Source organism: Syngnathus floridae, chromosome 4, assembly GCF_059516105.1.
Source record: "Syngnathus floridae isolate MCC-2025c chromosome 4, RoL_Sflo_1.0, whole genome shotgun sequence".
NCBI classification, from domain to species: domain Eukaryota; kingdom Metazoa; phylum Chordata; class Actinopteri; order Syngnathiformes; family Syngnathidae; genus Syngnathus; species Syngnathus floridae.
In genome coordinates this window covers 7,647,195-7,662,158 of record NC_142416.1, presented here as the reverse complement: position 1 = coordinate 7,662,158, position 14,964 = coordinate 7,647,195, and the positions used below count along the sequence as shown (strand labels likewise).

Below are 14,964 nucleotides of genomic sequence, written 5' to 3'. Positions count from 1 at the left end.
TTTACAAGACCTAAACTCTTTTTTTTTTTTTTTTTTGTATGCGTGTGTACCTTCCAGATATCATAGTGCTGATTGCATCAGTTGCTGTGGTGTCGGCAGGTAGCCAGGGCAACATCTTTGCCACTTCAGTCCTGCGTAGCCTTCGTTTCCTACAGATCCTACGCATGGTGCGGATGGACCGAAGAGGGGGCACATGGAAGCTGCTAGGTTCTGTGGTCTACGCACACAGCAAGGTAGGCATGAGGACAAAGTGACACGGGCTACGACTATGAAACAGTATATATAATAGAACAACATAATGGTATTTGAGTGCAGTCACAGTTCTACTGCAATTCAGTATTATATCCTGTAGGCCAGTGGTCCCCAACCTCTTTTGTATAATAGGTTTATGTGTTTCGCTGACAGGGGGGGTGTACACCCCAAAAATGTAATTACCGTATTTTCCGGACTATAAGTCGCTCCGGAGTATAAGTCGCACCAGCCATAAAATGCCCAAAAAGTGAAAAAAAAAAACATATATAAGTCGCTCCGGAGTATAAATCGCATTTTGGGGGCAATTTATTCGACAAAATCCCACACCAAAAACAGTCATGAACGAGCAACAACAGGCTAAACCAGGGGTGTCAAAGTCAAATGGACGGAGGGCCAAATAAAAAAATTAGCTACAAGCCGAGGGCCGGACTGATCGAATGTTCATTGAAATTTTTTTAAATGACGCATATAGTCTAGTGAACCTAATTGAACTTACTGAAAACTTAACAAATATATTCCAATATGATCAGATAAATAAAGCAATATTTTCTTATGGCTCTGTCAATAATCTTTAATTTTCAACAAACACAAACGACAAATTTCCTTTATATAAAAATCCCCATAACATGAACATTAAATGAAAGAAACCTTTATTGTTTAAGGCACCATCAGTAACCTATATTTTATATTTTAGCAAAAGTGGGCCAAATTTACTTCAAAGAAAAAAATAATAGCAATTGTCTATCATCCACGCAACTGAAATATTTTTAAAATGTAATTGGATTGAAATACAATAAAATAAAGTGCAAAAATCTATTAATCAAAAGTAACATGCAGTGAAAACAAATATTAAACTAACTTTTAAACTTTCTATTTTAGCAAAAGTGGGCTAAATTTACTTCAAAGAAAATAATAATCCGCGTCTTTCGTTTCATAATGTCGTCTCAGATTATACTCTTTCAGTACCGCCACACTTTCTCCACACAGAAGACACAGGTTTTCCTGCTACCTCCGTGAACATATACTCCGACTCCCACCTTGTTTGAAACCCCCGGTTCTCAGTGTCCACCTTCCTTTTTGCCATTTTTGATGGTATCTGAAAGTTAATTTTACAGTTATGCTGACGACTGCTGTGCTAATAATAAACACTGAAATGAAGCAGCGTACTGCTCGGTGCGTCACCGTTGCATTGTGGGAAATGTAGTATTGGTGCTTGTAAAAGATCTGCGGGTTGCCGGCTTGCTGCGGTCTGCGGGCCGGTTCTTATAATAAATCAAGATCATCCCAGGGGCCGTAAAAAACCTTCTCGCGGGCCGGATGTGGCCCGCGGGCCTTGACTCTGACATATGTGGGCTAAACGATAGCAACAACAGGCTAAACGATAGGTATGCTAACGTGACAAACACAAACAAAGAGCTGAGAACGGGCCTGACGTAACATATAGAGTGATTAAGGACAACTATTACATGAATAACATGTTTATAAAACCATCAGTGTCACTCCAATTCATTAAATAGCAACAACAGGCTGAACGATAGGTATGCTAACGTGACAAACTCAAACAAAGAGCTGAGAACGGGCCTGACGTAACATATAGAGTGATTAAGGACAACTATTACATGAATAACATGTTTATAAAACCATCGGTGTCACTCCAATTCATTAAATAGCAACAACAGGCTAAACGATAGGTATGCTAACGTGACAAACTCAAACAAAGAGCTGAGAACGGGCCTGACGTAACATATAGAGTGATTAAGGACAACTATTACATGAATAACATGTTTATAAAACCATTGGTGTCACTCCAATTCATTAAATAGCAACAACAGGCTAAACGATAGGTATGCTAACGTGACAAACACAAACAAAGAGCTGAGAACGGGCCTGACGTAACATATAGAGTGATTAAGGACAACTATTACATGAATAACATGTTTATAAAACCATCGGTGTCACTCCAATTCATTAAATCCATCGATCGTTCTTTGTCAACAATGGGTGCGCACGGCTGAGGGTGCTTGCACTTCAAAATATTCCACAGGCTCATATAACGATAGATAAACTATATTTTAAATAACTATAATACAAGCCAATAATATTATCAAACCATCCATGCACTTTAATTCCATTAAATCCATCGATCAAATTCCTCGCCCTTTGTCAACATCGCCGCGCGTGTGCCCTGACGTCAGCCTCGTCTTTATTCCACAGATCTACTATATAACTATATTGTAGCGTTAACAAAGTACAAGGATAGACGTGGGTTTGGTAAACGGCTCTTTATTAAACAAAACAAACTTCCAAGCGTGTGGCGGCGTGGACTTCCAGACAGACCGGGCGTGCGTAATGGCCATGTCCGAGCCCCGCGCACCGTTCGCGGACAGCCACTCGGCCGAGCGCCGGCCGCCGACTCAGTAGAGTAGGACCGGGCGTGCGTAAAACCCATAATAGTTTTTCAAACCTTCTATGTCACTCCAAATCCTTAATTCCTTCAAACTCTTTGTCCTCCGTGTCACTTAGAAATGATCACCGCTAATGATGCCGATAGTACTTATGTGGGCACGTTTTTATGTAAACAACCGCCGCGCCGCGCTACTGACGTCACTTGAAATAGTAATCCATTGGTACATCACGGTTCTCCAAACTTTCTTTCTGCTGCTCGATTACTGTTTTCAGCTGCATATTTTACAACTTGAAGTTTGTAACCTGCAAAATATGAGTTTCTTTTTGGTGCCATTTTTCTTAAGCCCACCCAGTTGATGAGTCACGGCCAACGGTGAAATTTAGAGCGCCCTCATCCAGTTTCGTCTGAAAATATAATTTTTTTGGGTTGTTTTATCAAAGTCAAAGTCTGCTTTATCGTCGATTTTTTTTTTTATATACTAAGACACACAAAGAGATTGAAATTACGTTTCCACTATCCCTCGGTGAGCTAGTACACATATGCATACAAGCAACACAAACCAACCCCAAGAAGGCACAAACAATGAATAAATAAGAGTGTTGAATAAATGATAAATAAACAAATAATAATAATAAATATAAGAGGAGCAAAAATGGAGCAAGTGTACATACACCAGATAGTGGACTTGGATATGGTGCTTTAAAGTGTTAATTGCTTTATTTGATGTTTTCTCTATTTTTTATTCAAGATTCAAGAGTCAAGAGTTTTTTATTTGCCATGTTTGAGCGTGCCAAACAAGGAATTTGACTTCGGTAAATCACAGCCTCTGTTCAACATTTAGGTGACTAACAACAACACTCAGGACATGTGAAGAACGAAAGATATTCTCAAACATCCCCTGATCTTAAACTCCCAAGAGGGCAAGGAAAAACTCAAAACTCCAGCTAGGGGAAATGAGAAACCTTGAGAAAAGACCACAGATGGGAGGGTCCCTCTTCGAGGATGACCAGGCTGCAATGGATGCAGAGAGGACACATAGTACAAACAGTGTAGACAAAAAAGGTGTGGAAAGCAGGATGTTATTGCACAGTAATGACTCTGAGACTCTAAGAGTGGTGTGAGTTCATCAGAGCGACAGCCTGGGGGAAGAAGCTGTCTCTGTGTCTGCTGGTTTTAGTGTACAGAGCTCTATAACGGCGTCCGGAGGGGAGTAGTTCAAACAGGCTGCAACCTGGGTGCGAAGGGTCTGTTGAGATGTTACTTGCACGTTTCCTGGTCCTGGACAGGTACAAGTCTTGGATAGATGGGAGGTTGATTCCCATTATCTTTTCTGCAGTCCTTATTGTCCGTTGCAGTCTGTGCTTGTCTTGTTTGGAGGCCGATCCAAACCAGACAGTGATGGAGGTGCAGAGGACAGACTGGATGATGGCAGTGTAGAAGGTCTTCAGCAGCTCCCGTGGCAGGTTGAACTTCTTGAGCTGTCTCAGGAAGTACAGCCTCTGCTGGGCCTTCTTCCGGACAGAGTCTATGTGGCCGGTCCATTTCAGGTCCCGAGAGATTGTGGTTCCCAGGAACTTGAAGGTGTCTGATGAGAGAATAGTATTACTGCGGATAGTGAGGGGTGAAAGTGGTGAAGGGCCTCGCCTGAAGTCCACTGTCATCTCCACGGTCTTGAGCGGGTTCAGGTCCAGGTGGTTTTGGCTGCACCAGTGGACCAGCCGCTCCACCTCCTGTCTGTACGCAGTCTCATCACCGTTCTGGATTAGTCCGATGAGAGTGGTGTCGTCTCCATACTTCAGGAGCTTCACAGAAGAGTCACTTGCGGAGAAATCGTTGGTGTAGAGGGAGAAGAGCAGTGGGGAGAGGACGCACCCCTGAGGGGCTCCAGTGTTGGTGGTCAGGGTCTCAGATGTGATGCTCCCCAGCCTCACACGCTGTCTCCTGTTGGTCAGGAAGCTGGTGATCCACTGACAGGTGGAGGCAGGCACCGCAAGCTGGATGAGGTTCTGTTGGAGGATGTCAGGAGCGATGGTGTTGAACGCCGAGCTGAAGTCCACAAACAGGATCCTGGCGTACTTTCCTGGGGTGTCCAGGTGTTGCAGGATGTAGTGCAGTCCCATGTTGACCGCATCATCCACCGACCTGTTTGCCCGGTAGGCAAACTGGAGGGGGTCCAGCAGGGGGCCCGTGACATCCTTCAGGTGGTTCAGCACTAACCTCTCGAAAGATTTCATGACCACAGATGTCAGTGCAACAGGTCTATAGTCATTCAGACCCGTGATGGCGGGCTTCTTGGCCACTGGAACGATGGTGGAGCTCTTGAAGCACGCGGGCACCTCACACAGCTCCAGGGAACGATTGAAGATCCGTGCAAAGGTGGGCGCCAGCTGCTCAGCGCAGACTTTCAAGCAGGAAGGTGACACGCCGTCTGGGCCCGGTGCCTTCCTAATCTTTTGTCTCCGGAACATCTGGCGCACTTCCTCCTCGCGAATCTGGAGTGCGGGCGCGGCCTCTGCAAGAGAGAGAGTCGGTGACCACGGTGATGGAGGTGTGGACAGAGCAGTTGTGGGGGGAGGTGAGTATGTGGATTGTGCTGCAGGAAGTCCCGTTGTGTGGGAGGACCGATCAAACCTGCAGTCGAACCTGTTTAGCTGGTTAGCGAGCCTTGGGCTCTCCACAGGACGGGGGGTTCGTTTCTTGAAGCCCGTGATGCTCTGCAGGCCTTTCCACACTGTTGAGGGATCAGGATTGGCAGAGAGGTGTCTCTCCAGGCTCTCCCCGTAACACCTCCTGGCTTTCCTGACCTCTCGGTTCAGTGTGTTTCTGGTCTGCTTGAACAGGTCCCGGTCGCCGCTCCTGTAGGCCTCCTCCTTGACTTTGCGCAGCCTCCTAAGGTTTGGTGTAAACCAAGATTTGTCGTTGATCCTCACAAAAACCGATGTATGATGTGACAGTGTCAGTGAGTTCATGCAAGTCTGAATCTGCAGCTTCGAAAACTCTTTTATGTTTTGAATATGTTCAAGATAAAGATATAAAAGCATGTGAAGTGATCAACTATACTAAAAATAACATGGGAAGTGGTTAACTATACTTGTAAGTGATGTCTTTATGATCAAGTAAAAATTTGTGAAAAAAAACATATAAAAGTCGCTCCTGAGTATAAGTCGCCCCCCCACCCAAACTATGAAAAAAAACGCGACTTATAGTCCGGAAATTACGGTATTATGACAAATTTGCACTGATTTTAAATTGACAGTTTTACCACACTTTTTACACTAAAGATCTCAAAACAAATTCATTCAAAATGGTGAGATAACAATTTAACATTGAATGTAGCTTGTAGCTAGTATGTACATAAAAGCTGCTTTACTGTTTTATTTGTGTTTCAATCCATTAGTTTGCAGTTCCTCTTAGTTCCTGCACTCCACTTTGACAAACACACACAGACTTTGCATTCCTCATGCACAAGTTGACGCTGGTCACAGTTTTTTTATATATGGAATATTTATTCACTGGTATCAAACTCTAGCGTCAAAGTGAAAGTTCTTAAATAATTGAACATGCTAGCTGCGGTCAGTCATGTAATATATATGCACTCACCACAGATGTAGCTGCCGAGGCAAGATTTGATTCTTCTATGGTACGTTGATTATTATGTGTTGGGTTTCCTGAACTTATACCAATATATATATATATTCCAATATACTACTCATCCTCTTGCATTATTTTCTTGCTGTTTAACTTTAGCAAAACAGATACATTGAACATATCCATCAGAAAGACCATGAATACAGATTAATGTTAAATCAAACCAATACATGAGTAGCAATAGCACTTTGAGAAGCTCAAAATACACCATCCATGAAAATATGCAGCTTGGATTGTATTGATGGATTTAACTGTTAAAGGTCAAGCAAAAACTCATTTGTGGGCCACAAAGGGTATTTTTAAATGCCCCTGAAAAATATTGATGAGGGGTGGAGGGGTTTACTGTCAGATATTTGTACAAAGGTCACTAGATGCCCAGGGGAGCAGCTGTTTTTCATGTTTCATGCTTTTCATCTGTGGTTGACAAAGTTTTGGACGCTATGTCAAAGCGTTCATGCATGACATGCGAAGCTCAGCCCTTATTAGACAGAATTGTCTGGCTCCTATGCTTTACTGACTGTGTTTTTACTTTACACGAGTTTGACAATTGGCTTGTTCTTTCCCCACTACAGATAAGAAATGACTGGACCTTTATGTTGTAACCTTGTGTTCTAAATGCCTGCTGATCTTTGCCCACAGGAACTGGTTACTGCTTGGTACATTGGTTTCTTGGTTCTCATTTTCTCTTCATTCCTTGTATACCTTGTGGAGAATAAATTCAACAAGGATTTTGCCACATATGCTGATGCCTTATGGTGGGGCACGGTGAGTTCATCTATGAATGTATTTGATTTTTTTTCTCCCAACATGATTGAATGTAGTTATACAACATTTTACCTTATCAGATGATCTATAGTAAGTCTTCACATCGACATGACAACATGATGCTTTACTAAACGGTCCTCATTTTGCATACTATTCAATTGGAAAAATGACTACAGAGTATAAAATGGATTAATGAAACATATTTCTTATGTAAAGCAGCAACATCTTTTCACAGATCACCCTGACAACCATTGGCTACGGGGATAAGACACCAAAGACGTGGACAGGAAGGATGTTGTCTGCAGGTTTTGCACTGTTGGGGATTTCTTTCTTTGCCTTACCTGCAGTAAGTGGCAACCTTTCAAGGCATTTTTTTTGAATGACTGCTCCTATAGAGCCCATCTGTTTGTGTATAATTTTTAATTACTTCAGCTAATGAAATGCACTGTACTCAGGAGATAACTTGTAGCAGGAGCATCTGGTGATCCGTTTCGTTGGTATGGATGCATATTTACGGCTCATAAAACACTATAGCATTCATCTTGACCCAAGACAGCACAGCCACATAATTGACCTGAGGGGGAAAATACACATATACATCTTTGGCATGTAACACGCTGATGAGGCCTAAAACCTTTAAGAAGTAGACTAATCTACATGCCACGGAATGTCCCATTTTAAAGTGAGCTATGATTTGTTATCTATCACCTACAAGGTAACTCGATGGGTACAGGACACAGATGACAAGCTCACTTAAAGAGATTGTAAAAACTCAACAGGGCACCTTTAACATATTCTATGTTTAGTTCAAATCATGAGCTATCATTTATAGCGACTCTTTAGCTTAAGCACTGGCTCACATAATGCCTTTCTTTCACTGTAGGGTATTCTGGGCTCAGGTTTTGCTTTGAAGGTCCAAGAGCAGCACAGACAGAAGCACTTTGAAAAGAGGAGAAACCCTGCAGCCTACCTCATCCAGGTAAATTGAATGTGCATAAATCACACCTCTATGTGGCCATCACGAACGTTGCTGTTATTCAAACCATTATACCACCATTTCCCATCCTCCCTTAACCTCTTTGGCCTCCTGTCAACCCTCATACTATTTGTTAAACTTCTCCAAGCATGTAATTTTACTGAATTAATTCGGAAGGTTGTTGTATTCTTCCTACTTTGGTAAGAATATGTTGTTGTCATTCCTGTCTTGTCCGCTTCATATATTTCCTCCTTTCCCAGCCTCTTTAATAGTGCATTTAATCTTACCTCCTGTATTCTTTGACAGTTTGACATTGTCTTCTGCATTGACTGTGGAGTTCCCCCCCCTCCCTTTTTTTTTTTTTCCATCTGAAAGCTCACGTATTTTCCCCATGTGGTTCTTCATCTTCTTCCATTGTGGCACTTTCCTTATCTCTCATTTCCTTTTCCTGCCATGTTGTTTTCCTCCTTTTCCTACCGTCATTTGTGTCATGATGTCCATTCACATGTTGTACCAGGCTGCGTGGCGTTATTACTCCACAGACAGCACCAGGCCATACCTAGATGCCACATGGCGGCACTATGAGAGCCTCCAGCCCTCCTACAGGCATGTATTCATGCCTGACCTCTGCTCCAAGCCAAGACGTGTGACACCCCTGTGTTAGTGTTTTCACTAATCAGCTTTGTATTTTTTTTTTTTATCTTTTCCATCTCCCTCATTTTCTTCCTCATCTTTGTCTCTCCACTATTTTTAAATTCTTTTCATTATATTTATGGGTCTTCTTCCTGTACTTTCTTCTCTTTTTTCTCCTACTACTTCTTCTTGGTTTTGTGTATTCTGCATGCAGTGTGTTTGGCGTAGTTACGCAGCTGATGAACACTCGGTTTCCATTGCTACCTGGAAGCCTCACTTGAAGGCGTTGCATACCTGCAGCCCTACAAAGTAGGTACAACTATGGCAACTATGGTCACTTATCCTTTTCTGTACATGTACTGTTTCTTTTAAATACTCGGAAAGTTGAGCTATTTATTCCACACAATTTACAGCTTCAATGTAAATCCAGTCACTTACGAGATCAATAGCAGTCATCAGTTTATGGAATCAATACAGCAATTGGAGCAATACTTTCCATGATTTATGCAATTACAAAGCCAACTTCAAACCTTTGTAGGGAGGCCATGAGCTGGGATGCAAAGATCAATCACTATAATGGCTTGACGTTCATCAGTGTACTAAATTTAGTGCAGTTAGCCAGTTTACCTCACAACTGCACTATCGCTGTAGATTTTTCATAGCTCCAACCATGTATTTTACATTATATAGGTAATCAACTGACTTAAAACAACAAATGGCATCCACATTTTATTCAGTTGGCTATTGTAGCATTATTAAAAAATAAAATACAAATTCAAGCAACTCAATACTTGTTATTCCCCTGGTTTCCATGGCAGTACAATGTCTTAATGATTCCACTTGATAGCGGAAACCCATCCTCAGAATACTTGCAAGCATAATACATAGGCACTTTACAAAGGCATAAGTGATTAGATGACTTTTTTTCAAAGTATTTGTCAGCACAACTCTTAACAGTATTCTTATAGTTTGTCTGGATATAACGGTTATGACTCATTGTGTGTAGCATGCTTGATAATTGACCGTTGAATTCATTTTGATTAGGATTAGGTACCCATGGTGTGTTGTGGTGTATGTTTTGGTAATGTTTGAGAAGGAGTTGTTTCAAAGGTTAACACAAGAGAGAGAGAGAGAGAGAGAGAGAGAGAGAGAGAGAGAGAGAGAGAGAGAGAGAGAGAGAGAGAGAGAGAGAGAGAGAGAGAGAGAGAGATAAACAACTACCCATTACGTGTTTTGTTTCTGCAATGGTTAATTCACCAGTATGCGAAAACTCTTTAATTGAAATATTTTTAATACTAGAACATACTCTACATATAATATGTACAGTACACCCTTAAAACTTAAAAATGGGACCAAGCCCCTAACTTGGGTCAATTTGATCCAACTTTGGGTTGCTTTGCAAAAAAATAAAAATCAAATTTGAGGGGGTGTACAAAAATGGGTTATTTTGTGCAAAACATCCCTGGAAGTTAGGTCAAAATGACCCAATTTAGCAGGTCAGTCCGAATTTGACCCAAATTAGGTTGTTTTTGATCCAGCAATTTTAAGAATGTGGGAATGTTTGACACCCATTTTTTCAGATCGATACCAGTACAAGTAGTCAACCCTTGAGTACTCACCAATATAGATATGAAGTTACCCATTCATCCATCCATTTTCTGAACTGCTTGATCCTCACAACGCTACAGTGATCCCTCGTTTATAGCTGATAATTGGTTACAAGGTGAAAATCCGCGATGTGGACTTAATATGTTTACGATATCCGTAGAAGACTTTTATAATTGTATTTTTAAACACTTTAGTGTAACTTTAATAATTATATTTTTAAACCCTTTATTGTATTTTTACACACTTTACTATATTTTTAAACACTGTTTTTACATTTGAAAGTTAAACTGACAACATTCTTTAGGGCTTCGCTAAGTGTGTATTCAGACCTGACTGTTTGGTCCGCTTTAAACGGACTAGGGTTCGATTGTAACGCAGGTCTGGATCTTTTGTGCAGGTTTGAATACACGCAAACGAATCCTGGTGCGGATTAAAGAAACGGACCGAGACCCGCTTTTTCAAGTGGTTCTCTTCCATATGAACTCTGGTGCGGACTGAATACAAACCACGTAGATCCGAACCAACAGCACAAATATGCAGAGCAACTCTGTGTTCCGCCCTAGTCATTGCTGTCCAATGGGAGCACAGATCGTGGATGTGTATACTTCACTTGCAAAATGTACAGTCTGAATAGGAACTGCACCAAAATTAAGTTCGCTTTTGGTCCGGATCAAACAAGTGGACTAAAGGACTTTTCCGGTCTGAATACACCCTAAAACTCTCAAAAGTCACAAAAAGACTACCAAAAACGTGTCATGGCTCTGCTCTGTTCTCGCCGTGCTGGCCGGCTGACCCGCCTTCGCGCTGGTCCGCGTATATCCAATGCAGAGCTGCGCGCGCTAATCAGTGCCAGTCGCTGACAACTGTGCCCTTAGTACTGGCTGATTAGGGCGTGTATTTAAACCTCGCAAGTCCGTCAATCCGATCTTGTTCGTCTGCTTCGATAACACTTATGCCTGCCACCTGGATCTTCTATGCCACTTGACTCCCGTTTGCCTGATCCGCTGTGTAGCACGATACCTGTTTCCTGATTTGCTGTTTAGCGAAAGCCTGTTTTTATGATTTGCTCTGGACTCTGTTTGGCTCGACCTTCTGACCACAAGCTTGCTATAACTGTCTGCTTCGATTACGCGCGCTCGCTGATCGGCTCGCCAGCTTGCATCGTCATCCTGTTCCCTTTTTCCAAAGAAAGCGCCCATGTTGCATCCTCGTTAGTGACAAAATGAAGCGCAAATGCTGTTGATTCTCCTGACGTGAATTAAGTGGAAGAGTGGATATGTAGCGCGACTGTAGGAGGCTGAGATAAAGCGTGGTTAGAACTGCTCTAAGCCAAACAGCGGCAAGGATACAGATCTTTCCATTGGTCTTGTCTCCTCTACCAGCCAATTGTGTGCTGTAAAGTTATGTGGGCAGACAAAGCCCCGCGCTCCAAGTGATGCCTCAAAAAGCCGCGATGCACCGAAATATCCTCAATATTTAATGTTCTTAAAAACCTGCGATGTACTGATAGATGAACCGCCAAATAGCGAGGGATCACTGTAAAACTTTTTAAACATACATACATGCATGCACGCACACACGCAAGCACATCATACATATCGTGTGCGTGTGTGTGCGTGTGCGTGCCGTGTACATATGCGTGTACATACGTACATATATACATAGTTACATTTTTACATTTACTCTGACAAAACTGCTCATGTATTGTATGTATGTATGTTAATTGTACCGTGTCAACCCTTGCTTTGGATTTTTTAAATGATGTTCCTGTTACAAGAAATTAATGAACAAATAAGTTTTATACTAAATATAATTAAACCCAAAATGCATGAAATGCACAATTCTGTCATGTGAGTACAATAACTGAAACTGATGTGAATATATTTTTTTAAATAATGGTCATCATGTCATATCTAACAAAATGTCTGTCTTTTTCTCTACTGTCAACTCCAGAAAAGAACAAGGAGAACCAACAACAAGGTTTGTAACGAAAACACAACACTTTTTCATCTTAGAATAACAACACTCAGGAAAAAAAAGAAAAACATGACTTGGATGTGCCATTACTGTAGCCTTCTGTTTCCAAAGCAAATGGCTTTCAAATCAAGAGATTTCAAGATGCTAAGTCATCACATAAGCCCTGGCACAAATGTGCTATCTATAAATATTGTTTACATTGGTGAACAAGTACAAACGATTTTATTAGTTATTTTGGTAAGTCTCCCAATCTTGTCTGATTTTATCTTGTATCTTTGCTGGTATGAACCTGAATCTCAACACAGGAAACATTTAGTAAAACTGAGCTCCAATCTTGTCTGATTTTATCTAGTATCTTCACTGGTATGAACCTCAATCTCAACACAGGAAGTAATTAATAACACTGAGCTGCAATTTAAACAATTCTGTCATTGTAGCTCGTTGGTCAAATTCTACATTGCTTTGTGATGTCACATAAACATAATGCTCAGGCCAATTAACAGTTAGGTCAATCTGGGTCTGTGTGTCCTTGTTCTTTTCTTTTCTTTCTTTTTCCTGGCAGGTCAATCTGGGTCTGTGTGTCCTTGTTCTTTTCTTTTCTTTCTTTTTCCTGGCATCATTATTTTAATGTTAATACAGTAATTTTGGACCTGACAGTAATTTATTTTATTTCCATTCACATTTTGATATAAAGGGCAACAATAGAAATTTTTGCTGGATGTGTTTTGTCTTTAACACCTGTGCCAAGCAAATAATTACAAATGAACTTAAACTGATAATCGTGATAATTGTCACAATATTTTGGCTGTCAGTGTAACAGGAACTCTACTTTTACCTATCCAAAAGCCTTACAAGGATTCACAGTGTAGAATGTGTGTGCAGATTTAAAGCATCCGTTTTAAATTTAAATATATTGAGTTGTGTTGATACGGCATGTGGTTAAACAAAGTCGTAAAACTGCAGCAGTGAAACTGAAAGAGTTAACAAGTGAGTAATATGCGATGTATACAGGACACTCAAGTCAGCATGAGTTCATTCATTTATTCATTCATTCATTCAAGTGAATGAACGAACGAACGAACAAACAAACAAACAAACAAACAAACAAACAAACAAACAAACAAACGAACGAACGAACGAACGAACGAACGAACGAACGAACGAACGAACGAACGAACGAACGAATGAATGAATGACCGACCCAGGGGGTTGAGACATGTAACAATTGTTTGTTATACTATATTTGCAGTCACATGTTTGTTCTGTTACAAGCCACTGCAATTTGAATTAATCAGCATTGTGTAATAAGTACAGTTGAGTTACAGCCCGTGATGAAGACGTCAAAGCATTTCAAATGGCAATAAAGTGGCTGACTCAAAAAGATTGATTGATGCAGATTACGTTCTCACGGTTTGAAAAATAAATTCTAAACGGACGTCATAAACCTGATTGTAACTGAGACCTACTACTTCTTGGCTACTGCAGTCATCCAAAGTTTGATAGACACTTCTGAAACAACAAATGTGCTCAGCAACAACAGCGCCACACAAAAATAATGAGCAGCTCACTGGTGAACTATTTTAAGAACTGTCCTCATCTGATCCTTGGGGACTACCATGTTGATACCCTCGAGTCTAAAACATCAGTTCAGCTTCCATGTTTTATTATTTTTTCACAGTTTTTCTAAGCTGTTGTAGATCAGACAATACAACAAAGTTCAGATGAGAGTGTGGATGGTGACATTATTGACTAATGTTTCTAAGTGACGCTCACATTTACCGCATGCAAACTGGTGAGTCAGTCGGTGAGTCACCAAACTGTATCATTTTTCTAATGTTGCTGTCTCGTCCAAGTACAATTGCCTTGCTTCTTCAAAATTACAGGTCCACCAACAGTGTTGTTTTAAACTTGATAATCGCTTGACATAACATCCTTAAAGGTAGTACTGTATTCTTTAGACTATAAGTCGCACCGGAGTTTAAGTCGCACCAATCATAAAATGCACAATAAAGGGGAAAAAACATATATAAGTAGCACCGGAGTATAAGTTGTACTTTTGGGAGAAATGTATTTGACAAAATCCAACACCAAGAACAGACATGAACCAGCAACAACAGGCTAAACGATACGGTATGCTAACATGACATAAACATAGTCGAGGAGCTGAGAACAGGCCTGACGTAACATTAACAGTGATTCAAATAACTATAACATAAAGAACACATTTATCCAACCATCTGTGTCACTCCAAATCATTAAATCCATCGAGTTCTTCGTCCTTTGTGTAAACAACGCCGCGTGTGCAGCGCGCCGCTGACGTCGGACTCGTCGTCAGTTGCAGGTCAAATCATTCCACAGGCCCATATAACAATATATAAACTATATATCAAATAACAATATATAAACAACAATTTTATCGAACCATCCGTGTCACTCCAAATCATTAAACCAATTGGAATCTTCGTCCTTTGTGTAAACACCGGCGCTTCTAACCCCCGAAGTGTGTGTGGTGCGCCGCTGACGTCAGTTGCAGTCCTACTTTTTCCACAGGTTCATATAACTATATCTAAACTATATATCAAACTATAATATAAACAACAATTTTATCGAACTATCCGTGTCACTCCAAATCATTAAATCCATCGAAATCTTCGTCCTCTGTGTCACTTAAAAAACAAACAAAAAAAAAACCCAGCTG

At 40.9% G+C, this 14,964-nt stretch overlaps 1 protein-coding gene across 5 annotated transcripts in view; it reads left to right on the top strand.

Moving 5' to 3' along the window:
* Positions 1–14,964, top strand: part of LOC148398675 (potassium voltage-gated channel subfamily KQT member 5-like) — a 91,179-nt gene that overhangs the window by 61,483 nt on the left and 14,732 nt on the right. For 4 of the 5 annotated variants that reach the window (XM_088374709.1, XM_088374705.1, XM_088374711.1 and 1 more), the window contains exons 4-9: positions 58–233; positions 6,947–7,072; positions 7,308–7,418; positions 7,956–8,051; positions 8,896–8,990; positions 12,243–12,269. In XM_088374709.1, coding sequence (XP_088230835.1) covers positions 58–233; positions 6,947–7,072; positions 7,308–7,418; positions 7,956–8,051; positions 8,896–8,990; positions 12,243–12,269 — 631 coding nt within the window. The remainder of the gene's footprint in view (positions 1–57; positions 234–6,946; positions 7,073–7,307; positions 7,419–7,955; positions 8,052–8,895; positions 8,991–12,242; positions 12,270–14,964) is intronic. The other variant, XM_088374706.1, reaches the window with a different exon arrangement.